The sequence below is a fragment of the Coregonus clupeaformis genome, unplaced genomic scaffold (assembly GCF_020615455.1).
Source record: "Coregonus clupeaformis isolate EN_2021a unplaced genomic scaffold, ASM2061545v1 scaf1162, whole genome shotgun sequence".
Lineage (NCBI taxonomy): Eukaryota > Metazoa > Chordata > Actinopteri > Salmoniformes > Salmonidae > Coregonus > Coregonus clupeaformis.
The window spans coordinates 121994-149954 of record NW_025534616.1 but is presented as its reverse complement, the minus strand read 5'-3'; the positions used below and the strand labels follow the sequence as shown (position 1 = coordinate 149954).

Below are 27961 nucleotides of genomic sequence, written 5' to 3'. Positions count from 1 at the left end.
TACAGCCCGCCTACAGAGGGGAGGGATTTATAAAAGATGGACTCTGAAATTGTGATGGCAGAATTCTCAATGAATAAATATCTCTGACTATGCAGACCGGGACTCTGGCCGTTACTTAAATCCCAAAAGACTTACAACCTTTTGGGAGACGCACAGAGAAACTGAAATAGTTTGTTAAATAATTCACTTAACAACAACGTTCTCCACGGCGTCTCCAGACTCTGTCACGTCTGTCACATGTGCTCAGTGTAAACCTGCTTTCATCTGTGAAGAGCACAGGGCGCCAGTGGCGAATTTGCCAATCTTGGTATTCTCTGGCAAATGACAAACGTCCTGCACGGTGTTGGGCTGTATGCACAACCCCCACCTGTGGACGTCGGGCCCTCATACCACCCTCATGGAGTCTGTTTCTGACCGTTTGAGCAGACACATGCACATTTGTGGCCTGCTGGAGGTCATTTTGCAGGGCTCTGGCAGTGCTCCTCCTGCTCCTCCTTGCACAAAGGCGGAGGTAGCAGTCCTGCTGCTGGGTTGTTGCCCTCCTACGGCCTCCTCCACGTCTCCTGTTGTACTGGCCTGTCTCCTGGTAGCGCCTCCATGCTCTGGACACTACGCTGACAGACACAACAAACCTTCTTGCCACAGCTCGCATTGATGTGCCATCCTGGATGAGCTGCACTACCTGAGCCACTTGTGTGGGTTGTAGACTCCGTCTCATGCTTCCACTAGAGTGAAAGCACTGCCAGCATTCAAAAGTGACCAAAACATCAGCCAGGAAGCATAGGAACTGAGAAGTGGTCTGTGGTCACCACCTGCAAAACCAGTCCTTTATTGGGGGTGTCTTGCTAATTGCCTATAATTTTCACCTGTTGTCTATTCCATTTGCACAACAGCATGTGAAATGTATCGTCAATCAGTGTTGCTTCCTAAGTGGACAGTTTGATTTCACAGAAGTGTGATTGACTTGGAGTTACATTGTGTTGTTTAAGTGTTCTCTTTATTTTTTTGAGCAGTGTATATATATATATATATATACATATACATACAGTTAGGGGAAAAAAGTATTTGATCCCCTGCTGATTTTGTACGTTTGCCCACTGACAAAGACATGATCAGTCTATAATTTTAAATGGTAGGTTTATTTGAACAGTGAGAGACAGAATAACAACCCAAAAAATCCAGAAAAACGCATGTCAAAAATGTTATAAATTGATTTGCATTTTAATGAGGGAAATAAGTATTTGACCCAAACCAAAATATTGTTTTATTGCATCCTCAAAATTCACCCTGGAACACTGGAAGCTAGCTAGCCTTTTAGCTTCACACATCTCCAAGTTGGCTAAACCACAGACCGTTATAAATATATTGTTGGCTAAACACTGGAAGCTAGCTAGCCTTTTAGCTTCACACATCTCCAAGTTGGCAAACCACAGACCGTTATAAATACAGTGGGAAAAAAAGTATTTAGTCAGCCACCAATTGTGCAAGTTCTCCCACTTAAAAAGATGAGAGAGGCCTGTAATTTTCATCATAGGTACACGTCAACTATGACAGACAAAATGAGAAAAAAATCCAGAAAATCACATTGTAGGATTTTTAATGAATTTATTTGCAAATTATGGTGGAAAATAAGTATTTGGTCAATAACAAAAGTTTCTCAATACTTTGTTATATACCCTTTGTTGGCAATGACACAGGTCAAACGTTTTCTGTAAGTCTTCACAAGGTTTTCACACACTGTTGCTGGTATTTTGGCCCATTCCTCCATGCAGATCTCCTCTAGAGCAGTGATGTTTTGGGGCTGTCGCTGGGCAACACAGACTTTCAACTCCCTCCAAAGATTTTCTATGGGGTTGAGATCTGGAGACTGGCTAGAGCCACTCCAGGACCTTGAAATGCTTCTTACGAAGCCACTCCTTCGTTGCCCGGCGGTGTGTTTGGGATCATTGTCATGCTGAAAGACCCAGCCACGTTTCATCTTCAATGCCCTTGCTGATGGAAGGAGGTTTTCACTCAAAATCTCACGATACATGGCCCCATTCATTCTTTCCTTTACACGGATCAGTCGTCCTGGTCCCTTTGCAGAAAAACAGCCCCAAAGCATGATGTTTCCACCACCATGCTTCACAGTAGGTATGGTGTTCTTTGGATGCAACTCAGCATTCTTTATCCTCCAAACACGACGAGTTGAGTTTTTACCAAAAAGTTATATTTTGGTTTCATCTGACCATATGACATTCTCCCAATCCTCTTCTGGATCATCCAAAGGCACTCTAGCAAACTTCAGACGGGCCTGGACATGTACTGGCTTAAGCAGGGGGACTGCAGGATTTGAGTCCCTGGCGGCGTAGTGTGTTACTGATGGTAGGCTTTGTTACTTTGGTCCCAGCTCTCTGTAGGTCATTCACTAGGTCCCCCATGTGGTTCTGGGATTTTTGCTCACCGTTCTTGTGATCATTTTGACCCCACGGGGTGAGCTCTTGCGTGGAGCCCCAGATCGAGGGGAGATTATCAGTGGTCTTGTATGTCTTCCATTTCCTAATAATTGCTCCCACAGTTGATTTCTTCAAACCAAGCTGCTTACCTATTGCAGATTCAGTCTTCCCAGCCTGGTGCAGGTCTACAATTTTGTTTCTGGTGTCCTTTGACAGCTCTTTGGTCTTGGCCATAGTGGAGTTTGGAGTGTGACTGTTTGAGGTTGTGGACAGGGTGTCTTTTATACGGATAACAAGTTCAAACAGGTGCCATTAATACAGGTAACGAGTGGAGGACAGAGGAGCCTCTTAAAGAAGAAGTTACAGGTCTTTGAGAGCCGAAATCTTGCTTGTTTGTAGGTGACCAAATACTTATTTTCCACCATAATTTGCAAATAAATTCATTAAAAATCCTACAATGTGATTTTCTGGAATTTCTTTTCTCAATTTGTCTGTCATAGTTGACGTGTACCTATGATGAAAATTACAGGCCTCTCTCATCTTTTTTAAGTGGGAGAACTTGCACAATTGGTGGCTGACTAAATACTTTTTTCCCCACTGTATATTGTTGGCTAAACACTGGAAGCTAGCTAGCCTTTTAGCTTCACACATCTCCAAGTTGGCAAACCACAGACCGTTATAAATATATTGTTGGCTAAACACTGCAAGCTAGCTAGCCTTTTAGCTTCACACATCTCCAAGTTGGCTAAACCACAGACCGTTATAAATATATTGTTGGCTAAACACTGGAAGCTAGCTATTCTTTTAGCTTCACACATCTCCAAGTTGGCTAAACCACAGACCATTATAAATATATCGTTGGCTAAACACTGGAAGCTAGCTAGCCTTTTAGCTTCACACATCTCCAAGTTGGCTAAACCACAGACCGTTATAAATATATCGTTGGCTAAACACTGGAAGCTAGCTAGCCTTTTAGCTTCACACATCTCCAAGTTGGCTAAACCACAGACCGTTATAAATATATCGTTGGCTGAACACTGGAAGCTAGCTAGCCTTTTAGCTTCACACATCTCCAAGTTGGCTAAACCACAGACTGTTATAAATATATCATTGGCTAAACACTGCAAGCTAGCTAGCCTTTTAGCTTCACACATCTCCAAGTTGGTTAAACCACAGACCGTTATAAATATATTGTTGGCTAAACACTGGAAGCTAGCTAGCCTTTTAGCTTCACACATCTCCAAGTTGGCAAACCACAGACCGTTATAAATATATCGTTGGCTAAACACTGGAAGCTAGCTAGTCTAATATGCCCTGGCAAATATTGTTCTACTTGCCAGTGTAACCTACAACCTTACCCTGATTTGAAATGTTGATTCAATGTATTCCCATATCAGCTAAAAATAGAATGTCCATTTTTAGTCAAAGCAACAACAAAAAAGCACATGGCTGATAGACATGGCGATCTGTTTTTACATTTTAAAATAGCCTAGAATAATATTATCACTTCTAATCAAAATACATTTTTTGGGAGATTCTAATGAAGGCAACAATGTTGTTTGGTTTATTGTTTGAACAGTCGCTGAGATTATATTTGGTTTAAATGCAAAATAGGCTGCTTATTTAATGCAAAGCTAAATCAAGACGGCGATCTTGAAGTTGAAGTGATTTTGAAGTTGATTAGCTTCCCACATAGCCATAAAGGCGCACAGAGAAACTTTCACAATGTGGGCTGTTGGCTGTCCCAGTTGGCTAGATACAGTTCCTTTAGAAAACAGACAACCAAATTCATCCTCCTCAATTTAAAATGGGAAACAGTCCCTAATCACTACTAGCTTACTTTAGCAATTCATATTTTACAGTCTCTCAGCATAATATAGCAGTCAACTCAGCGTAACGATAGCAGTCAACTCGGCATTAATGTAGCAGTCTCTCAGCGTAACGATAGCAGTCTCTCAGCGTAACGATAGCAGTCTCTCAGCGTAACGATAGCAGTCTCTCTGCGTAACGATAGCAGTCTCTCTGCGTCGATAGCAGTCTCTCAGCGTAACGATAGCAGTCTCTCTGCGTAACGATAGCAGTCTCTCTGCGTAACGATAGCAGTCTCTCAGCGTAACGATAGCAGTCTCTCTGCGTAACGATAGCAGTCTCTCTGCGTAACGATAGCAGTCTCTCTGCGTAACGATAGCAGTCTCTCTGCGTAACGATAGCAGTCTCTCTACGTAACGATAGTCTCTCAGCATAACGATAGCAGTCTCTCAGCGTAACGATAGCAGTCTCTCAGCGTAACGATAGCAGTCTCTCAGCGTAACGATAGCAGTCTCTCAGCGCATCGACAGCAGTCTCTCAGCGTATCGACAGCAGTCTCTCAGCGTAACGACAGCAGTCTCTCTGCGTAACGATAGCAGTCTCTCTCTCTGCGTAACGATAGCAGTCTCTCAGCATAACGATAGCAGTCTCTCAGCGTAACGATAGCAGTCTCTCAGCGTAACGATAGCAGCCTCTCAGCGCAACGATAGCAGTCTCTCAGCGTAACGATAGCAGTCTCTCTGCGTAACGATAGCAGTCTCTCAGCGTAACGATAGCAGTCTCTCAGCGCAACGATAGCAGTCTCTCAGCGTAACGATAGCAGTCTCTCTGCGTAACGATAGCAGTCTCTCTGCTAACGATAGCAGTCTCTCTGCGTAACGATAGCAGTCTCTCTACGTAACGATAGCAGTCTCTCTCAGCGTAACGATATCAGTCTCTCAGCGTATACGATAGCAGTCTCTCAGCGTAACGATAGCAGTCTCTCAGCGCAACGATAGCAGTCTCTCAGCGTAACGATAGCAGTCTCTCAGCGCAACGATAGCAGTCTCTCAGCGTAACGATAGCAGTCGCTCAGCGTAAGGATTGCAGCCGACAGGCAGAAAGAGGTAGCCCGTCAAATTTTACAACGCGACGTCACTATCAGAACACGACCAGAACGATTGGGAACTATTTCATGCTGGTAAGATTTTTACATGACATCCTGCACTAACTGTTCATATATTCACAATTCACTAGTTACACTTTAAAAACTGCTTCAACCAACTAGTTAGTAACATTGCTTGCTTGAAGTTTCAGGAGTCCTTGTTTCTCTCCTCTCAATCGCGTCGGACTGTTGTCTAGCAACGGTCCGTCTCCCAAAGTATGTCCCACATACAACACAGAAACTAAAGTGGGTTCCACGATGTAATACTTCATATTTTTCCTTTTCTTTAAAACATGTACTTGGAAAGTTTGGATTGATATTATAATGTGTTGCACTTTGCTGTCTTGTTCCAGTTTCTACGGTCAAATAATAATGTGTTATGGATATAGGAAGTCCTAAGCATTCGATTGGTGGATCTGATAACTACATAAACACACTCATACAATTAATTCTTCCAAATCTTTTTTTATTCAGTTGTGACATAATTCCATTAAGAGTTACTGTGTGATAACGAAACAGCGTGTTGGAACTTTTCCATATGTCGCCGAGGAAGAATACGGTTATAAAATAATACTAAGGTACATTTCCTTAACATCTTAATACATTCTGTAAAATATTGTCATTGATGGACTAAAGGTTTTAGTTATAATATAAATACAAGACATCCATCAATATTATTTTGACACCAGCAGAGAGAACGGATAGGTTGCCTCCCAAATACCAGCCTGTTCCCTATGTAGTGCACTACTTTCAACCCCCCCCCCCATAGGGCTCTAGTAAAAAAAGAAGTGCACTATATGGGGAACAGGGTGCAGTTTGGGAGGCAACCAGAGCGATATTAGAGGTTGTTCTGACAGATCTGGAGTCAGTGTTGGGGAGGTGCGGACGGTCCTGTGGTTGATAAACGTTAAGGCCATTAGGACACTGTCATTGGCAAGGAGAAGACAGAATGAGATCGCTGAACCCTGAACTTCAGACCGAAACTAAAACCCCTAAAACCCTTTATTTACAGTACAGAGAAGGAAAGGAGGGAGGGGGAGGGAGGGAGGGGGGGAGGAAGACAGAATGAGATCGCTGAACCCCTGAACTTCAGACCGAAACTAAAACCCCTAAAACCCTTTATTTACAGTACAGAGAAGGAAAGGTGGGGGGAGGGGAGGGACGGGGGAGAGAGGGAGGGAGGGAGGGGGAGGGAGGGAGGGAGGGACGGGGGGAGAGAGGAGGAGGGAGGGGGGAGGGAGGGGAGGGAGGGAGGGAGGGAGGGAGGGAGGGGAAGAGAGGAGGGAGGGAGGGAGGAGGGGGGAAGAGAGGGAGGGAGGAGGGAGGGGAAGAGAGGGAGGGGGAGGGAGGGAGGGTGGGGGGGAGGGGGGAGGGAGGGAGGGAAGAGAGGGAGGGAGGAGGGAGGGAGGGAGGGGGAGGGAGGGAGGGGAAGAGAGGGAGGGGGGAGGGAGGGAGGGTAGGAGGGAGGGAGGGGGGAGGGAGGGGGAAGAGAGGGGGGAAGAGAGGGAGGGAGAGAGGGGGAAGAGAGGGAGGGAGGGAGGGAGGGGGAAGAGAGGGAGGGAGGGAGGAGGGAGGGGGGGAAGAGAGGGAGGGAGGGAGGGAGGGAGGGGGGAGGGAGGGGAAGAGAGGGGGAAGGGAGGGAGAGAGGGGGGAAGAGGGAGGGAGGAGGGAGGGGGGAAGAGAGGGAGGAGGGAGGGAGGGGGGAAGAGAGGGAGGGAGGGAGGGAAGAGGGAGGAGGGAGGGAGGGAGGGAGGGAGGGAGGGAGGAGGGAGGGAGGGAGGGAGGGAGGGAGGGAGGGAGGGAGGGAGGAGGAGTGAAAGAGGTCAAACAAACCTAGGACAGGATCACTGTAATCCTGACAATGATGGAGGCTCTTTCCAGGGATTCCAAAAAAGACGCACAGGGATAATGGACAAAAACAACAACAACAACAACAACAACAACAACAAAAGGGGGTTGAATTTGACATCAGCAAACAAAACAGGGTTACTCTAAAAGACATCCATCCTCTGTAACTCAGTTGGTAGATGTATCCTACAGAGTACATTTACATATTAGTCATTTTAGCAGACGCTCTTATCCAGAGCGACTTACAGGAGCAATTAGGGTTAAGTGCCTTGCTCAAGGGCACATCGACAGATTCTTTTCACCTAGTCGGCTCGGGGGGGATTAGAACCAGCGACCTTTCGGTTACTGGCACAACGCTCTTAACCAATAAGCTACCTGCCTGCCGCCCCAACTGAAGTCAAATGATCAGCTTCCAAACCAAAAACAGGTTTTACTCTAAAAAGACATCCGTCCATTTAAAATACATCAGGGAGAACAATAACATGAGAAGGTATATTGCCTCTTTATAATGTGTATTATGATGCATGAATATACATTTCTACAAACCGGGGTTCATTCAGGAGGGTGAAACAGTCACAACGTTGAAAAAATAATAATAGAAATGTAACGTTAAAAAAAAAGATCAAAAACATTCCAGAAACAAACAATCCAAGCCGTTCTGTACATCACATTTCTATCTACAACTGAGCAACAAGTGGAGGGTTTCACAAGAAAGATCTGAAACGTGGCTGGGTTGAAATCATCCACGTTGAGAGAGAGAGAGAGAGAGGGCAGATTGTTGAGGCATTCAGTCCGACTTGGTAAAAAAAAACGCTGACTGTTTTCAGATGTGTGTTTATGTTTGTGAGGTCAATCCATGACTCTGTGTGTGTGTGTGTGTGTGTGTGTGTGTAACCGTGAGTCTAGAAGGGAGTGTAGTCGGCAGGATACATGATGGGCAGCCAGTTCTCTGTGAAAGCGGCACAGTGCATCCAGCCCAAGGACCGCATTAGCTGAAACAAACACAGGACGTGATGTCACAATACAGGAAGTAGACCGCCTCCAGAAAGGCTGCTATGCGAATGTCTCTGAGCTTTAAGGCTCTTATGTTCAAGTGTGTTACCAGACACAGTAAAAAATGCTATAAGAAAACTGCTAGTTTAAGTCTTAACAAGGTAGAAGATCTGTCACATAGTTGGACTCTTTCTGACCTGGATGCAGTTCTTCAAGTTGTCTTTACTGGGTTTGTCTTCTGCGATCTTGGAGGCGTACTTCAGGGCTCTGCCGTACATCTTATTCACTAGTGCATGTTTGTAGGAGAACGTCAACACCTAGAGGGGGAGGGGATCAAACCATCAAACATTGGGGGGGGGAGAGAGATTGATGATTGATGGATTCACATGTAAGGTTACTGTTGCCATATCATCCACCCGAAACCAAACAAGGAAACAGCTAGCCACGCCTCCTCACCTTCGAGTCAGTTAGCTCCACCCACTTCTGCAGCTCCCAGAAGGTGTCGGTCAAGTCTTTGGCCCTGCCCTGTTGGGCGTCGTCAGAGCTGGTCACCTCCCCCTCTCCAGCCCCAGCCTCTCCCCGGTCTCCACCCCCCTCCCCAGCCTCCCCAGCCTCCCTAGCCTCCCCAGCCTCCCTAGCCTCCCCAGCCTCCCCAGCCTCCCTAGCCTCCCCAGCCTCCCTAGCCTCCCTAGCCTCCCCAGCTCCCCCAGTTCCCCCAGCCCCGTCCTGGGGTGTAGCCGGCAGCAGCACCAGGTCAGCCAGGGCACAGCCCTTCCTACACAGAGCGTCCAGCAGGGAGGATTTCTGCTTCTCCATGTCACTGTAGGGACACACAGAAACATACAGTTCTATTTGATATAAAATGCGTTACAAATTCTCTATACACTAGAAATTAGTTAAAGAAAGGTTAAAGGATATAAAAGGACTGACAACTGGTTGGAACCGGACTGTCTAAGGGTGCGTCCCAAATGGCAGCCTATTCCCTATGGGCTCTGGTCTAAAGTAGTGTACTATATAGGGAATAGGGTGTCATAGGGCTCTGGTCTAAAGTAGTGCACTATATAGGGAATAGGGTGTCATAGGGCTCTGGTCTAAAGTAGTGCACTATATAGGGAATAGGGTGTCATAGGGCTCTGGTCTAAAGTAGTGCACTATATAGGGAATAGGGTGTCATAGGGCTCTGGTCTAAAGTAGTGTACTATATAGGGAATAGGGTGTCATAGGGCTCTGGTCTAAAGTAGTGCACTATAGAGGGAATAGGGTGTCATAGGGCTCTGGTCTAAAGTAGTGTACTATATAGGGAATAGGGTGTCATAGGGCTCTGGTCTAAAGTAGTGTACTATATAGGGAATAGGGTGTCATAGGGCTCTGGTCTAAAGTAGTGTACTATATAGGGAATAGGGTGTCATAGGGCTCTGGTCTAAAGTAGTACTATATAGGGAATAGGTGTCATAGGGCTCTGGTCTAAAGTAGTGTACTATATAGGGAATAGGGTGTCATAGGGCTCTGGTCTAAAGTAGTGCACTATATAGGGAATAGGGTGTCATAGGGCTCTGGTCTAAAGTAGTGTACTATATAGGGAATAGGGTGTCATAGGGCTCTGGTCTAAAGTAGTGCACTATATAGGGAATAGGGTGTCATAGGGCTCTGGTCTAAAGTAGTGCACTATATAGGGAATAGGGTGTCATAGGGCTCTGGTCTAAAGTAGTGTACTATATAGGGAATAGGGTGCCATAGGGCTCTGGTCTAAAGTAGTGTACTATATAGGGAATAGGGTGTCATAGGGCTCTGGTCTAAAGTAGTCACTATATAGGGAATAGGGTGTCATAGGGCTCTGGTCTAAAGTAGTGCACTATATAGGGAATAGGGTGTCATAGGGCTCTGGTCTAAAGTAGTGTACTATATAGGGAATAGGGTGCCATAGGGCTCTGGTCTAAAGTAGTGTACTATATAGGGAATAGGGTGTCATAGGGCTCTGGTCTAAAGTAGTGTACTATATAGGAATAGGGTGCCATAGGGCTCTGGTCTAAAGTAGTGTACTATATAGGGAATAGGGTGTCATAGGGCTCTGGTCTAAAGTAGTGTACTATATAGGGAATAGGGTGCCATCAGGGCTCTGGTCTAAAGTAGTGTACTATATAGGGAATAGGGTGTCATAGGGCTCTGGTCTAAAGTAGTGTACTATATAGGGAATAGGGTGCCATAGGGCTCTGGTCTAAAGTAGTGCACTATATAGGGAATAGGGTGCCATAGGGCTCTGGTCTAAAGTAGTGTACTATATAGGGAATAGGGTGTCATAGGGCTCTGGTCTTTAGTTTCTGAGGTAGAAGTTTTTGGTGAGGGAGGCCCTGCTCTCTCCTCTCCCAGATGCTTAGCTCATTTCATTCCGATCTCCTCTGCATTATTGTAGCCATTTGCTACAGCCTGTCAACTATGCCTCTGCCTATCCCTGTTCTCTCCTCTCTGCACAGGCTACACAAACGCCTCACACCGCGTGGCTGCTGCCTCTCTAACCTGGTGGTCCCTGCACGCACCCCACACCTGGAGTTCCAGGTCGCAGGCAGCCTCTGGAACTGCCGTTCTGCTGCCAACAAAGCTGACTTCATCCCAGCCTATGCTAACCTCCAGTCCCTCGACTTCCTGGCGCTGACGGAAACATGGATCACCACTGAAAACACTGCTACTCCTACTGCTCTCTCCCTCGTCTGACCATGTATTCTCGCATACCCCGAGAGCATCTGGTCAGAGGGTGGTGGCACAGGAATCCTCATCTCTCCCAAGTGGACATTCTCAATTTTTCCCCTAACCCACCTGTCTATCTCCTCATTTGAATTTCATGCTGTCACAGTCACTAGCCCATTTAAGCTTAATATCCTTGTCATCTATCGCCCTCCAGGTTCCCTTGGAGAGTTCATCAATGAGCTTGACGCCTTGATAAGTTCCTTTCCTGAGGATGGCTCACCCCTCACAGTTTTGGGGGATTTCAACCTCCCTATGTCCACATTTGACTCATTTCTCTCTGCCTCCTTCTTTCCACTCCTCTCCTCTTTTGACCTCACCCTCTCACCGTCCCCCCTACTCACAAGGCAGGCAACACGCTTGACCTCATCTTCACTAGATGCTGCTCCTCTACTAATCTCACTGCAACTCCCCTCCATGTCTCCGACCACTACTTTGTTTCCTTTTCTCTCTCGCTCTCCTCCAACACTACTCACTCTGCCCCTACACAGATGGTAATGCGCCGCCGCAACCTTCGCTCTCTCTCTCCCACTACTCTCTCCTCTTCCATCCTATCATCTCTTCCCTCCTGCTCAATCCTTCTCCCCTCCAATCTCCTGATTCTGCCTCCTCAACCCTCCCTCTCCTCCCTTTCTGCATCCTTTGACTCTCTATGTCCCCTATCCTCCCGGCCGGCTCGGTCCTCCCCTCCAGCTCCGTGGCTTGATGACTCATTGCGAGCTCACAGAACAGAGCTCCGGGCAGCGGAGCGAAATGGAAGAAAACTAAACTCCCTGCCGACCTGGCATCTTTTCCTCCCTCCTCTCTACATTTTCTTCATCTGTTTCTGCTGCTAAGGCCACTTTCTACCACTCTAAATTCCAAGCATCTGCCTCTAACCCTAGGAAGCTCTTTGCCACATTTTCCTCCCTCCTGAATCCCCCCTCCTCTCTCTCTGTGGATGACTTCGTCAACCACTTTGAAAAAGAAGGTTGACGACATCCGATCCTCGTTTGTTAAGTCTAATGACACTGCTGGTCCTGCTCACACTGCCCTACCCTATGCTTTGACTTCTTTCTCCCTCTCTCTCCAGATAAAATCCTGCGACTTGTGACTGCAGGCCGCCCAACAACCTGCCCGCTTGACCCCATCCCCTCCTCCCTTCTCCAGACCATCTCCGGTGACCTTCTCCCTACCTCACCTCGCTGATCAACTCATCCTTGACCGCTGGCCATGTCCCTTCCGTCTTCAAGAGAGCGAGAGTTGCTCCCCTTCTCAAAAAAACCAACACTCGGCCCCACTGATGTCAACAACTACAGACCAGTATCCCTTCTTTCTTTTCTTTCCAAAACTATTGAGCGTGCCGTCTTTAGCCAACTCTCTTGCTATCTCTCTCAGAATGACCTTCTTGATCCAAACCAATCAGGTTTCAGGACTGGTCATTCAACTGAGACTGCTCTTCTCTGTGTCACGGAGACTCTCCGCACTGCTAAAGCTAACTCTCTCTCCTCTGCTCTTGTCCTTCTAGACCTGTCTGCTGCCTTTGATACTGTGAACCATCAGATCCTCCTCTCCACCCTCTCCCGAGCTGGGCATCTCCGGCGCGGCTCACTCCTGGATTGCGTCCCTACCTGACCGGTCGCTCCTACCAAGTGGCGTGGCGAGAAGCTGTCTCCGCACCACGTGCTCTCACCACTGGTGTCCCCAGGGCTCAGTTCTAGGCCCCTCTCCTTTTCTCCCTATACACCAAGTCACTTGGCTCTGTCATATCCTCACATGGCCTTTCCTATCATTGCTACGCTGACGATACACAACTAATCTTCTCCTTTCCCCCTTCTGATAACCAGGTGGCGAATCGCATCTCTGCATGTCTGGCAGACATATCAGTATGGATGACGGATCACCACCTCAAGCTGAACCCTGGCAAGACGGAGCTGCTCTTCCTCCCGGGAAGGACTGCCCGTTCCGTGATCTCGCCATCACGGTTGACAACTCCGCTGTGTCCTCCTCCCAGAGTGCGAAGAGCCAAGGCGTGACCCTGGACAACACCCTGTCGTTCTCCGCCAACATCAAGGCGGTGACCCGCTCCTGCAGGTTCATGCTCTACAACATTCGGAGAGTACGACCCTGCCTTACACAGGAAGCGGCACAGGTCCTAATCCAGGCACTTGTCATCTCCGTCTGGACTACTGCAACTCGCTGTTGGCTGGGCTCCCTGCCTGTGCCATTAAACCCCTACAACTCATCCAGAATGCCGCAGCCCGTCTGGTGTTCAACCTTCCCAAGTTCTCTCACGTCACCCCCCTCCTCCGCACACTCCACTGGCTTCCAGTTGAAGCTTCGCATCCGCTACAAGACCATGGTGCTTGCCTAGGAGCAGTGAGGGGAACGGCACCTCTGTACCTTCAGGCTCTGATCAGTCCCTACACCCAAACGAGGGCATTGCGTTCATCCACCTCTGGCCTGCTGGCTCCCTTCCTCTGCGGAAGCATAGCTCCCGCTCAGCCCAGTCAAAACTGTTCGCTGCTCTGGCACCCCAATGGTGGAACAAGCTCCCTCACGACGCCAGGACAGCGGAGTCACTCACCACCTTCCGGAGACATTTGAAACCCCACCTCTTTAAGGAATACCTGGGATAGGATAAAGTAATCCTTCTAACCCCCCCCAAATTGTAAAGTGGTTATCCCACTGGCTATAGGGTGAACGCACCAATTTGTGAGTCGCTCTGGCTAAGAGCGTCTGCTAAATGACGTTAATGTGCCCTTGAGCAAGGCACTTAACCCTAATTGCTCCTGTAAGTCGCTCTGGATAAGAGCGTCTGCTAAGTGACTAAAATGTAAAAATGTAAATGTAAATGGTCTAAAGTAGTGCACTATATAGGGAATAGGGTGCCATAGGGCTCTGGTCTAAAGTAGTGTACTATATAGGGAATAGGGTGTCATAGGGCTCTGGTCTAAAGTAGTGCACTATATAGGGAATAGGGTGTCATAGGGCTCTGGTCTAAAGTAGTGCACTATATAGGGAATAGGGTGTCATAGGGCTCTGGTCTAAAGTAGTGCACTATATAGGGAATAGGGTGTCATAGGGCTCTGGTCTAAAGTAGTGCACTATATAGGGAATAGGGTGTCATAGGGCTCTGGTCTAAAGTAGTGCACTATATAGGGAATAGGGTGTCATAGGGCTCTGGTCTAAAGTAGTGCACTATATAGGAATAGGGTGTCATAGGGCTCTGGTCTAAAGTAGTGTACTATATAGGGAATAGGGTGTCATAGGACTCTGGTCTAAAGTAGTGTACTATATAGGGAATAGGGTGCCATAGGGCTCTGGTCTAAAGTAGTGTACTATAGGGAATAGGGTGTCATAGGACTCTGGTCTAAAGTAGTGTACTATATAGGGAATAGGGTGTCATAGGGCTCTGGTCTAAAGTAGTGTACTATATAGGGAATAGGGTGTCATAGGGCTCTGGTCTAAAGTAGTGCACTATATAGGGAATAGGGTGTCATAGGGCTCTGGTCTAAAGTAGTGTACTATATAGGGAATTTTTTTTTTTTTTTCACCTTTATTTAACCAGGTTAGCTAGTTGAGAACAGGTTCTCATTTACAACTGCGACCTGGCCAAGATAAAGCAAAGTAGTGCAATAAAAAACAACACAGAGTTACATATGGGGTAAAAAAAAACATAAAGTCAGAAATACAACAGAAAATATATATACAGTGTGTGCAAATGTAGCAAGTTATGGAGGTAAGGCAATAAATAGGCTATAGTGCAGAATAATTACAATAGTATTAACACTGGAATGCTAGATGTGCAAGAGATTATGTGCAAATAGAGATACTGTGGTGCAAAAGAGCAAATTAAATAACAATATAGGGATGAGGTAGTTGGGTGGGCTAATTTCAGATGGGCTGTGTACAGGTGCAGTGATCGGTAAGGTGCTCTGACAACTGATGCTTAAAGTTATTGGGGGAGATAAGAGTCTCCAGCTTCAGAGATTTTTGCAATTCGTTCCAGTCATTGGCAGCAGAGAACTGGAAGGAATGGCGGCCAAAGGAGGTGTTGGCTTTGGGAATGACCAGTGAGATATACCTGCTGGAGCGCAGACTGCGGGTGGGTGCTGCTATGGTGACCAATGAGCTAAGATAAGGCGGGGATTTGCCTAGCAGTGATTTATAGATGGCCTGGAGCCAGTGGGTTTGACGACGAACATGTAGTGAGGACCAGCCAACAAGAGCGTACAGGTCACAGTGGTGGGTAGTGTATGGGGCTTTGGAGACAAAACGGATGGCACTGTGATAGACTACATCCAATTTGCTGAGTAGAGTGTTGGAGGCTATTTTGTAAATGACATCGCCGAAGTCAAGGATCGGTAGGATAGTCAGTTTTACGAGGGCATGTTTGGCAGCATGAGTGAAGGAGGCTTTGTTGCGAAATAGGAAGCCGATTCTAGATTTAACTTTGGATTGGAGATTCTTTATGTGAGTCTGGAAGTTGAGTTTACAGTCTAACCAGACACCTAGATATTTGTAGTTGTCCACATACTCTAGGTCAGACCCACGAAGTGGTGATTCTAGTCGGGTGGGCGGGTGCTAGCAGCGTTCGATTGAAAAGCATGCATTTAGTTTTACTAGTGTTTAAGAGCAGTTGAAGGCTACTGAAGGATTGTTGTATGGCATTGAAGCTCGTTTGGAGGTTTGTTAACACAGTGTCCAATGAAGGGCCAGATGTATACAAAATGGTGTCGTCTCGTAGAGGTGGATCTGAGAGTCACCAGCAGCAAGAGCGACATCATTGATATACACGGAGAAAAGTGTCGGCCCAAGAATTGAACCCTGTGGCACCCCCATAGAGACTGCCATAGGTCCAGACAACAGGCCCTCCGATTTGACACACTGAACTCTATCTGAGAAGTAGTTGGTGAACCAGGCGAGGCAGTCATTTGAGAAACCAAGGCTATTTAGTCTGCCAATAAGAATGCGGTGGTTGACAGAGTCGAAAGCCTTGGCCAGGTCGATGAAGACGGCTGCACAGTACTGTCTATTATCAATCGCGTTATAATATCGTTTAGGACCTTGAGCGTGGCTGAAGTGCACCCGTGACCAGCTCGGAAACCGGATTGCATAGCGGAGAAGGTACGGTGGTATTCGAAATGGTCGATGATCTGTTTGTTAACTTGGCTTTCGAATACTTTCGAAAGGCAGGGCAGGATGGATATAGGTCTGTAGCAGTTTGGATCTAGAGTGTCACCCCCTTTGAAGAGGGGGATGACCGCGGCAGCTTTCCAATCTCTGGGGATCTCAGACGTTATGAAAGAGAGGTTGAACAGACTAGTAATAGGGGTTGCGACAATTTCGGCGGCTAGTTTTAGGAAGAAAGGGTCCAGATTGTCTAGCCCAGCTGATTTGTAGGGGTCCAGATTTTGCAGCGCTTTCAAAACATCAGCTGTCTGAATTTGTGTGAAGGAGAAGCGGGGGGCATGGGCAAGTTGCAGCAGAGGGTGCAGAGTTGGTGGCCGGGTTAGTGGTAGCCAGATGGAAAGCATGGCCAGCTGTAGCAAAATGCTTGTTGAAATTCTCGATTATTGTAGATTTATCGGTGGTGATAGTGTTTCCTAGCCTCAGTGCAGTGGGCAGCTGGGAGGAAGTGCTCTTATTCTCCATGGACTTTACAGTGTCCCAAAACTTTTTGGAGTTAGTGCTACAGGATGCAAATTTCTGTTTGAAAAAGTTAGCCTTTGCTTTCCTGACTGCTTGTGTATATTGGTTCCTAACTTCCCTGAAAAGTTGCATATCGCGGGGGCTATTTGATGCTAATGCTGTACGCCACAGGATGTTTTTGTGCTGGTCAAGGGCAGTCAAGTCTGAGGAGAACCAGGGGCTATATCGGTTCTTAGTTCTGTATTTTTTGAATGGGGCATGTTTATTTAAGATTGAGAGGAAATTACTTTTAAGGAACAACCAGGCATCCTCTACTGACGGAATGAGATCTATATCCATCCAGGATACCTGGGCCAGGTCAATTAGGAAGGCCTCCTCGCTAAAGTGTTTTAGGAGCGTTTGACAGTGATGAGGGTGAGCCGTTTGACCGCGGACCCGTACGGACGCAGGCAATAAGGCAGTGATCGCTGAGATCCTGGTTGAAGACAGCTGAGGTGTATTTAGAGGGTATATTAGTCAGGATGATATCTATGAGGGTACCCATGTTTAAGGATTTAGGGTTGTACCTGGTAGGTTCGTTGATAATTTGCGTGAGGTTGAGGGCATCTAGCTTGGATTGTAGGATGGCTGGGGTATTAAGCATATCCCAATTTAGGTCACCAAGCAGTACAAACTCTGAGGATAAATGGGGGCAATCAATTCACATATGGTGTCCAGGGCACAGCTGGGGGCTGAGGGGTCTGTAGCAAGCGGCAACAGTGAGAGACTTATTTCTGGAAAGGTGGATTTTTAGAAGTAGAAGCTCAAACTGTTTGGGCACAGACCTGGATAGTATGATAGAGCTCTGCAGGCTATCTCTACAGTAGATTGCAACTCCACCCCCCTTTGGCAGTTCTATCTAGACGGAAAATGTTATAGTTGGGGATGGAAATTTCAGAATTTTTGGTGGCCTTCCTAAGCCAGGATTCAGACACTGCTAGAACATCAGGGTTGGCAGAGTGTGCTAACGCAGTGAATAACTCAAACTTAGGAAGTAGACTTCTGATATTTATGTGCAAGAAACCAAGACTTTTGCGATTACAGAAGTCAACAAATGATAGCTCCTGGGGAGTAGGAGTGATACTGGGGGCTACAGGGCCTGGGTTAGCCTCTACATCACCAGAGGAACAGAGGAGGACTAGAATAAGGATACGGCTAAAGGCTTTAAGAACTGGTCTTCTAGTGCGTTGGGTACATAGAATAAAGGGGGGCAGATTTCCGGGTGTTATAGAAAAGATTCAGGGCATTATGAACAGACAAGGATATGGAAGGATATGAGTAAAGTGGAGGTAAACCTAAGCGTTGGGTAACACTGAAAGAGATAGTATCTCTAGAGGCATCAATTGAGTCGGTCTGTGAGTGTATGGGTGGAGGGACAAAGGAGCTAACCAAGGCAGGTTTAGCTAGGCTGGGGGGTCTACAGTGATATAGTACAATTAGAAATAACCGAAACAACAATAAACTAACCATGTTTGGGCTGAGGCTAAACATAAACAGGATGTAGTACCGTAAAAAGGAACAGTCCAGCAGATATCAGCTGTATAGCTGAGTTATCATAAGGTCCGGTGGTGAAGCGCCAGTGAGCAAGAGGCCACGGCTAGCGTGTGCCACGTCCGTTTTGTTGTAGCTAGCTGGTAGCGAAGAATCCGGAGTTAAAGGTCCAGTGATTCAGTGATGCCGGCGGAAAAAAACTGATATGTTCTGGGTCGATAACACGCAGTGCTGACTGGCGAATATCCGGTGATCAATGTCCAGTGATTAAAATTAATCCCGCGGAAAAAAATCAAATGTTCTGGGTAAAACACCGCTAGCTGTGGCTAATAGCAAGTAGCTAGTTCAGTTTAGTGAGTAAGCGTGTGCTAACGGGCCAGGGCTAGCAGATGAATGGAATCTTCGTGGTTACGTCGTAACCACATCAGACGACTTCGTCGGCAGACCAGTCGTGCAGGATCGGGCGGGATCCGTGTCAATACTAGGTGGTCCCGTCCGGTTGATAGAGAGGTAGATAGCCGGGAGATGGGCCCAGCTCAGGTTGATTAGCCAGACCACAGCGTCCGTCCTGTTGTAGCCAGCTGGCAGCGATGAATCCGGAGCTAAAGGTCCAGTGAATCAGTGATTCCGGCGGAAGAACTGATATGCTCTGGGTCGATAACGCGCTGTGCAGACTGGCCGAATATCCGGTGATCAATGTCCAGCGATTAAAAATTAATCCCGCGGAAAAAATCCAATGTTCTGGGTGAAACACGCTAGCACCGCTAGCTGTGGCTAATAGCAAGTAGCTAGTTAGCTGGCTAGCTAGTTTCAACTGGAGATTCTAGATTCTAGATAAAAGGTAAGTCAATAATAGAATCCGTTCCACATTGAGTGAGGCGGGTTGCAGGAAAGTATATTTTGTAGAAGGATGAAAAGTCTGATAGGGAAACATGTACGAAAAAATACAAAAAACTGGGTATTTACAGGCTATTTACAGACACACGACAGAAACAGAACTGCACTACTTCGCCATCTTGGAATCGGAATAGGGTGTCATAGGGCTCTGGTCTAAAGTAGTGCACTATATAGGGAATAGGGTGTCATAGGGCTCTGGTCTAAAGTAGTGTACTATATAGGGAATAGGGTGCCATAGGGCTCTGGTCTAAAGTAGTGTACTATATAGGGAATAGGGTGCCATAGGGCTCTGGTCTAAAGTAGTGTACTATATAGGGAATAGGGTGTCATAGGGCTCTGGTCTAAAGTAGTGCACTATATAGGGAATAGGGTGCCATAGGGCTCTGGTCTAAAGTAGTGTACTATATAGGGAATAGGGTGTCATAGGGCTCTGGTCTAAAGTAGTGCACTATATAGGGAATAGGGTGTCATAGGGCTCTGGTCTAAAGTAGTCACTATATAGGGAATAGGGTGTCATAGGGCTCTGGTCTAAAGTAGTGCACTATATAGGGAATAGGGTGTCATAGGGCTCTGGTCTAAAGTAGTGCACTATATAGGGAATAGGGTGTCATAGGGCTCTGGTCTAAAGTAGTGTACTATATAGGGAATAGGGTGTCATAGGGCTCTGGTCTAAAGTAGTGCACTATATAGGGAATAGGGTGCCATAGGGCTCTGGTCTAAAGTAGTGTACTATATAGGGAATAGGGTGTCATAGGGCTCTGGTCTAAAGTAGTGCACTATATAGGGAATAGGTGCCATAGGGCTCTGGTCTAAAGTAGTGCACTATATAGGAATAGGGTGTCATAGGGCTCTGGTCTAAAGTAGTGCACTATATAGGGAATAGGGTGTCATAGGGCTCTGGTCTAAAGTAGTGCACTATATAGGGAATAGGGTGTCATAGGGCTCTGGTCTAAAGTAGTGCACTATATAGGGAATAGGGTGCCATAGGGCTCTGGTCTAAAGTAGTGCACTATATAGGGAATAGGGTGCTCTGGTCTAAAGTAGTGCACTATATAGGGAATAGGGTGCTCTGGTCTAAAGTAGTGTACTATATAGGGAATAGGGTGCTCTGGTCTAAAGTAGTGTACTATATAGGGAATAGGGTGCTCTGGTCTAAAGTAGTGCACTATATAGGGAATAGGGTGTCATAGGGCTCTGGTCTAAAGTAGTGCACTATATAGGGAATAGGGTGCTCTGGTCTAAAGTGGTGCACTATATAGGGAATAGGGTGTCATAGGGCTCTGGTCTAAAGTAGTGTACTATATAGGGAATAGGGTGTCATAGGGCTCTGGTCTAAAGTAGTGTACTATATAGGGAATAGGGTGTCATAGGGCTCTGGTCTAAAGTAGTGCACTATATAGGGAATAGGGTGTCATAGGGCTCTGGTCTAAAGTAGTGCACTATATAGGGAATAGGGTGCCATAGGGCTCTGGTCTAAAGTAGTGCACTATATAGGGAATAGGGTGCTCTGGTCTAAAGTAGTGTACTATATAGGGAATAGGGTGCTCTGGACTAAAGTAGTGCACTATATAGGGAATAGGGTGCTCTGGTCTAAAGTAGTGTACTATATAGGGAATAGGGTGCTCTGGTCTAAAGTAGTGTACTATATAGGGAATAGGGTGCTCTGGTCTAAAGTAGTGCACTATATAGGGAATAGGGTGTCATAGGGCTCTGGTCTAAAGTAGTGCACTATATAGGGAATAGGGTGCTCTGGTCTAAAGTGGTGCACTATATAGGGAATAGGGTGTCATAGGGCTCTGGTCTAAAGTAGTGTACTATATAGGGAATAGGGTGTCATAGGGCTCTGGTCTAAAGTAGTGCACTATATAGGGAATAGGGTGTCATAGGGCTCTGGTCTAAAGTAGTGCACTATATAGGGAATAGGGTGTCATAGGGCTCTGGTCTAAAGTAGTGCACTATATAGGGAATAGGGTGTCATAGGGCTCTGGTCTAAAGTAGTGCACTATATAGGGAATAGGGTGTCATAGGGCTCTGGTCTAAAGTAGTGGCACTATATAGGGAATAGGGTGTCATAGGGCTCTGGTCTAAAGTAGTGCACTATATAGGGAATAGGGTGCCATAGGGCTCTGGTCTAAAGTAGTGCACTATATAAGGAATAGGGTGTCATAGGGCTCTGGTCTAAAGTAGTGTACTATATAGGGAATAGGGTGTCATAGGGCTCTGGTCTAAAGTAGTGCACTATATAGGGAATAGGGTGCCATTTGGGACACAGTCTAAGACTCAGTGGTGTACCTCTTGATGGTGGCAGCGTCGGGCGAGGGTCGGTCTTTATGGTGAGGTAGACCGCCAGGGCAGTCTGGTCAATCCGAGACAGAACCATGTCAGAGGCCGTCACGATGTCACCCAGGCGCATCAAACGCTCCTACAGAGCGAGAGTACAGGGTTAGACACGACTAATCGATAGCAGAGAGAGATCACGGTTAGACGCGACTAATCAACAGCAGAGAGATCAGGGTTAGACGCGACTAATCGACAGCAGAGAGAGCTCAGGGTTAGACGCGACTAATCGACAGCAGAGAGAGCTCAGGGTTAGACGCGACTAATCGACAGCAGAGAGAGCTCAGGGTTAGACGCGACTAATCAACAGCAGAGAGAGATCAGGGTTAGACGCGACTAATAATCAACGGCAGAGAGAGATCAGGGTTAGACGCGTCTAATCGACAGCAGAGAGAGTACAGGGTTAGACGCGACTAATCGACAGCAGAGAGCGCACAGGGTTAGACGCGACTAATCAACAGCAGAGAGAGTACAGGGTTAGACGCGACTAATCGACAGCAGAGAGCGCACAGGGTTAGACGCGTCTAATCGACAGCAGAGAGAGCTCAGGGTTAGAGCTCAGGGTTAGACGCGACTAATCGACAGCAGAGAGAGCTCAGGGTTAGACATGACTAATCAACAGCAGAGAGAGCTCAGGGTTAGACGCGACTAATCGACAGCAGAGAGCGCACAGGGTTAGACGCGACTAATCAACAGCAGAGAGAGTACAGGGTTAGACGCGACTAATCAACAGCAGAGAGGGCACAGGGTTAGACGCGACTAATCGACAGCAGAGAGAGCTCAGGGTTAGACATGACTAATCAACAGCAGAGAGAGCTCAGGGTTAGACGCGACTAATCGACAGCAGAGAGAGCTCAGGGTTAGACGCGACTAATCGACAGCAGAGAGAGCTCAGGGTTAGACGCGACTAATCGACAGCAGAGAGAGCTCAGGGTTAGACGTGACTAATCAACAGCAGAGAGAGCTCAGGGTTAGACGCGACTAATCAACAGCAGAGAGAGCTCAAGGTTAGACGCGACTAATCAACAGCAGAGAGAGCTCAGGGTTAGACGCGACTAATCGACAGCAGAGAGAGCTCAGGGTTAGATGCGACTAATCAACATTAGAGAGTACAGGGTTAGACGCGACTAATCGACAGCAGAGAGAACTCAGGGTTAGACGCGACTAATCGACAGCAGAGAGAGCACAGGGTTAGATGCGACTAATCGACAGCAGATAGTGTGTGTACCTTCTCAGAGTCCAGCTGGTGCAGCCTCTGGACATGCAGTGGCAGGTAAGAAGAGAAGTTCTCCTTCAGTTCATCATACAGGGAGCTGGTGTCTAACCTGGGAGGAGGGAGAGAGAGAGAGGGAGGGAGGGAGGGTGAGAGAGAGAGAGAGAGAGAGAGAGAGAGAGAGAGAGAGAGAGAGAGAGAGAGAGAGAGAGAGAGAGAGAGAGAGAGAGAGAGAGAGAGAGAGAGAGCGAGAGAGAGAGCAGAGCAGAGGGCAGGGCGAGAGAGAGAGAGAGAGAGAGAGAGAGAGAGAGAGAGAGAGAGAGAGAGAGGGCGAGAGAGAGAGAGAGACAGAGAGAGGGCGAGAGAGAGAGAGGGCGAGAGAGAGAGAGACAGTAGGGTAGAGACCCAAACAGACACAGAGAGACTGACTTGGTCATCCACTGGATCTTCAGGTCTCTGAGAGCCTCTGCAAACTCCTCCTTCACATCCTTCTCCTTCGCTCCATCCTTCTCCTTCGCTCCATCCTTCTCCTTCTCTCCCTCCTTCTCCTTCGCTCCGTTCTTGGTCTTGTTGGGTGCAGGGATCAGGTGGTAGACCACTGGCACAATGTCCTGATCAGAGAAAGACACAAAACACTGGTTAACCCTCTAGGACTACATTACCCAGAAGCCTCTACAACAGTTCCCTGCTGACTGTCCAATCCCTTGTTCACGTCGAGTTAGAATTACTTCCTGGTGATGATAGAACACAGCTTCGCTGCCATATTGACCACCAGGAGAAAATAACATCTAACCTAGTAAGCAGAAATATCTACACACGTTGGGCTAGCAAATACCTTCATTCTTCCCCACAGTGATTCAGAACATTAAAAAAACAGCAGAGTGATTCTATCCCAGCAGTACCTTTTTTAATTTTCCTTGTCGTTTGCAGAGGCCTGTCCCTGGTGGTCAGAATAACACACAGTGAGAGAGAGAACACAGGAAGGTACAGCAGCATATCGCTTCTCTTTCTTCCTTACCCTTCCTCATCTATCCCCCGTCTCTCTTCTCTTTCTTCCTTACCCTTCCTTATCTATCCCCCGTCTCTCTTCTCTTTCTTCCCTTACCCTTCCTTATCTATCCCCCGTCTCTCTTCTCTTTCTTCCTTACCCTTCCTTATCTATCCCCCCGTCTCTCTTCTCTTTCTTCCTTACCCTTCCTCATCTATCCCCCGTCTCTCTTCTCTTTCTTCCTTACCCTTCCCTTATCTATCCCCGTCTCTCTTCTCTTTCTTCCTTACCCTTCCATATCCATCCCCCGTCTCTCTTCTCTTTCTTCCTTACCCTTCCTTATCTATCCCCCGTCTCTCTTCTCTTTCTTCCTTACCCTTCCTTATCTATCCCCGTCTCGCTTCTCTTTCTTCCTTACCCTTCCTTATCTATCCCCCCTTCTCTCTTCTCTTTCTTCCCTTACCCTTCCTTATCTATCCCCCTTCTCTCATCATTTACAACAAGCAGTCACTTCATCCTTGTCAGTTGGAGCTCATTTCATCGCTTAGTTCCACAGATTGAATGAAACTCCTAGCTGGCTGTGTTTTTCCACAGAGATGGATACTTGTTCACCAGGATGAAGCCCAGTCAGTCAGTCAGTAACCCTGCATGTTATCCCCTCATTACTGACCTGGATGAAGCCCAGTTAGTCAGTCAGTAACCCTGCATGTTATCCCCTCATTACTGACCAGGATGAAGCCCAGTCAGTCAGTCAGTAACCCTGCATGTTATCCCCTCATTACTGACCAGGATGAAGCCCAGTCAGTCAGTCAGTAACCCTGCATGTTATCCCCTCATTACTGACCAGGATGAAGCCCAGTCAGTCAGTCAGTAACCCTGCATGTTATCCCCTCATTACTGACCAGGATGAAGCCCAGTCAGTCAGTCAGTAACCCTGCATGTTATCCCCTCATTACTGACCAGGATGAAGCCCAGTCAGTCAGTCAGTAACCCTGCATGTTATCCCTCATTACTGACCAGGATGAAGCCCAGTCAGTCAGTCAGTAACCCTGCATGTTATCTCCTCATTACTGACCAGGATGAAGCCCAGTCAGTCAGTCAGTAACCCTGCATGTTATCCCCTCATTACTGACCAGGATGAAGCCCAGTCAGTCAGTAACCCTGCATGTTATCCCCTCATTACTGACCAGGATGAAGCCCAGTCAGTCAGTAACCCCTGCATGTTATCCCCTCATTACTGACCAGGATGAAGCCCAGTCAGTCAGTCAGTAACCCTGCATGTTATCCCCTCATTACTGACCAGGATGAAGCCCAGTCAGTCAGTCAGTAACCCTGCATGTTATCCCCTCATTACTGACCAGGATGAAGCCCAGTCAGTCAGTCAGTAACCCTGCATGTTATCCCCTCATTACTGACCAGGATGAAGCCCAGTCAGTCAGTAACCCTGCATGTTATCCCCTCATTACTGACCAGGATGAAGCCCAGTCAGTCAGTCAGTAACCCTGCATGTTATCCCCTCATTACTGACCAGGATGAAGCCCAGTCAGTCAGTCAGTAACCCTGCATGTTATCCCCTCATTACTGACCAGGATGAAGCCCAGTCAGTCAGTCAGTAACCCTGCATGTTATCCCCTCATTACTGAACAGGATGAAGCCCAGTCAGTCAGTAACCCTGCATGTTATCCCCTCATTACTGACCAGGATGAAGCCCAGTCAGTCAGTAACCCTGCATGTTATCCCCTCATTACTGACCAGGATGAAGCCCAGTCAGTCAGTCAGTAACCCTGCATGTTATCCCCTCATTACTGACCAGGATGAAGCCCAGTCAGTCAGTAACCCTGCATGTTATCCCCTCATTACTGACCAGGATGAAGCCCAGTCAGTCAGTAACCCTGCATGTTATCCCCTCATTACTGACCAGGATGAAGCCCAGTCAGTCAGTAACCCTGCATGTTATCCCCTCATTACTGACCAGGATGAAGCCCAGTCAGTCAGTCAGTAACCCTGCATGTTATCCCCTCATTACTGACCAGGATGAAGCCCAGTCAGTCAGTAACCCTGCATGTTATCCCCTCATTACTGACCAGGATGAAGCCCAGTCAGTCAGTCAGTAACCCTGCATGTTATCCCCTCATTACTGACCAGGATGAAGCCCAGTCAGTCAGTAACCCTGCATGTTATCCCCTCATTACTGACCAGGATGAAGCCCAGTCAGTCAGTAACCCTGCATGTTATCCCCTCATTACTGACCAGGATGAAGCCCAGTCAGTCAGTAACCCTGCATGTTATCCCCTCATTACTGACCAGGATGAAGCCCAGTCAGTCAGTAACCCTGCATGTTATCCCCTCATTACTGACCAGGATGAAGCCCAGTCAGTCAGTCAGTAACCCTGCATGTTATCCCCTCATTACTGACCAGGATGAAGCCCAGTCAGTCAGTAACCCCTGCATGTTATCCCCTCATTACTGACCAGGATGAAGCCCAGTCAGTCAGTCAGTAACCCTGCATGTTATCCCCTCATTACTGACCAGGATGAAGCCCAGTCAGTCAGTCAGTAACCCTGCATGTTATCTCCTCATTACTGACCAGGATGAAGCCCAGTCAGTCAGTAACCCTGCATGTTATCCCCTCATTACTGACCAGGATGAAGCCCAGTCAGTCAGTAACCCTGCATGTTATCCCCTCATTACTGACCAGGATGAAGCCCAGTCAGTCAGTCAGTAACCCTGCATGTTATCCCCTCATTACTGACCAGGATGAAGCCCAGTCAGTCAGTAACCCTGCATGTTATCCCCTCATTACTGACCAGGATGAAGCCCAGTCAGTCAGTAACCCTGCATGTTATCCCCTCATTACTGACCAGGATGAAGCCCAGTCAGTCAGTCAGTAACCCTGCATGTTATCCCCTCATTACTGACCAGGATGAAGCCCAGTCAGTCAGTCAGTAACCCTGCATGTTATCCCCTCATTACTGACCAGGATGAAGCCCAGTCAGTCAGTAACCCTGCATGTTATCCCCTCATTACTGACCAGGATGAAGCCCAGTCAGTCAGTCAGTAACCCTGCATGTTATCCCCTCATTACTGACCAGGATGAAGCCCAGTCAGTCAGTCAGTAACCCTGCATGTTATCCCCTCATTACTGACCAGGATGAAGCCCAGTCAGTCAGTCAGTAACCCTGCATGTTATCCCCTCATTACTGACCAGGATGAAGCCCAGTCAGTCAGTCAGTAACCCTGCATGTTATCCCCTCATTACTGACCAGGATGAAGCCCAGTCAGTCAGTAACCCTGCATGTTATCCCCTCATTACTGACCAGGATGAAGCCCAGTCAGTCAGTCAGTAACCCTGCATGTTATCCCCTCATTACTGACCAGGATGAAGCCCAGTCAGTCAGTAACCCTGCATGTTATCCCCTCATTACTGACCAGGATGAAGCCCAGTCAGTCAGTCAGTAACCCTGCATGTTATCCCCTCATTACTGACCAGGATGAAGCCCAGTCAGTCAGTCAGTAACCCTGCATGTTATCCCCTCATTACTGACCAGGATGAAGCCCAGTCAGTCAGTCAGTAACCCTGCATGTTATCCCCTCATTACTGACCAGGATGAAGCCCAGTCAGTCAGTAACCCTGCATGTTATCCCCTCATTACTGACCAGGATGAAGCCCAGTCAGTCAGTCAGTAACCCTGCATGTTATCCCCTCATTACTGACCAGGATGAAGCCCAGTCAGTCAGTCAGTAACCCTGCATGTTATCCCCTCATTACTGACCAGGATGAAGCCCAGTCAGTCAGTCAGTAACCCTGCATGTTATCCCCTCATTACTGACCAGGATGAAGCCCAGTCAGTCAGTCAGTAACCCTGCATGTTATCCCCTCATTACTGACCAGGATGAAGCCCAGTCAGTCAGTAACCCTGCATGTTATCCCCTCATTACTGACCAGGATGAAGCCCATCAGTCAGTCAGTAACCCTGCATGTTATCCCCTCATTACTGACCAGGATGAAGCCCAGTCAGTCAGTCAGTAACCCTGCATGTTATCCCCTCATTACTGACCAGGATGAAGCCCAGTCAGTCAGTAACCCTGCATGTTATCCCCTCATTACTGACCAGGATGAAGCCCAGTCAGTCAGTCAGTAACCCTGCATGTTATCTCCCTCATTACTGACCAGGATGAAGCCCAGTCAGTCAGTCAGTAACCCTGCATGTTATCCCCTCATTACTGACCAGGATGAAGCCCAGTCAGTCAGTCAGTAACCCTGCATGTTATCTCCTCATTACTGACCAGGATGAAGCCCAGTCAGTCAGTAACCCTGCATGTTATCCCCTCATTACTGACCAGGATGAAGCCCAGTCAGTCAGTCAGTAACCCCTGCATGTTATCCCTCATTA

General features: G+C 47.5%; 1 protein-coding gene across 1 annotated transcript in view; it reads right to left on the bottom strand.

Moving 5' to 3' along the window:
• Positions 1 to 7527: 7527 nt before the first annotated feature.
• The window catches only part of LOC121563375 (tripeptidyl-peptidase 2), a 73272-nt gene continuing 52838 nt past the window's right edge, over positions 7528 to 27961 (bottom strand). Inside the window, 8 exon segments of the mRNA XM_045217644.1 lie at positions 7528 to 8228; positions 8427 to 8546; positions 8686 to 8754; positions 8896 to 9049; positions 21322 to 21346; positions 21349 to 21451; positions 22595 to 22691; positions 23009 to 23190. Coding sequence (XP_045073579.1) covers positions 8139 to 8228; positions 8427 to 8546; positions 8686 to 8754; positions 8896 to 9049; positions 21322 to 21346; positions 21349 to 21451; positions 22595 to 22691; positions 23009 to 23190 — 840 coding nt within the window. The 3' untranslated portion in view covers positions 7528 to 8138.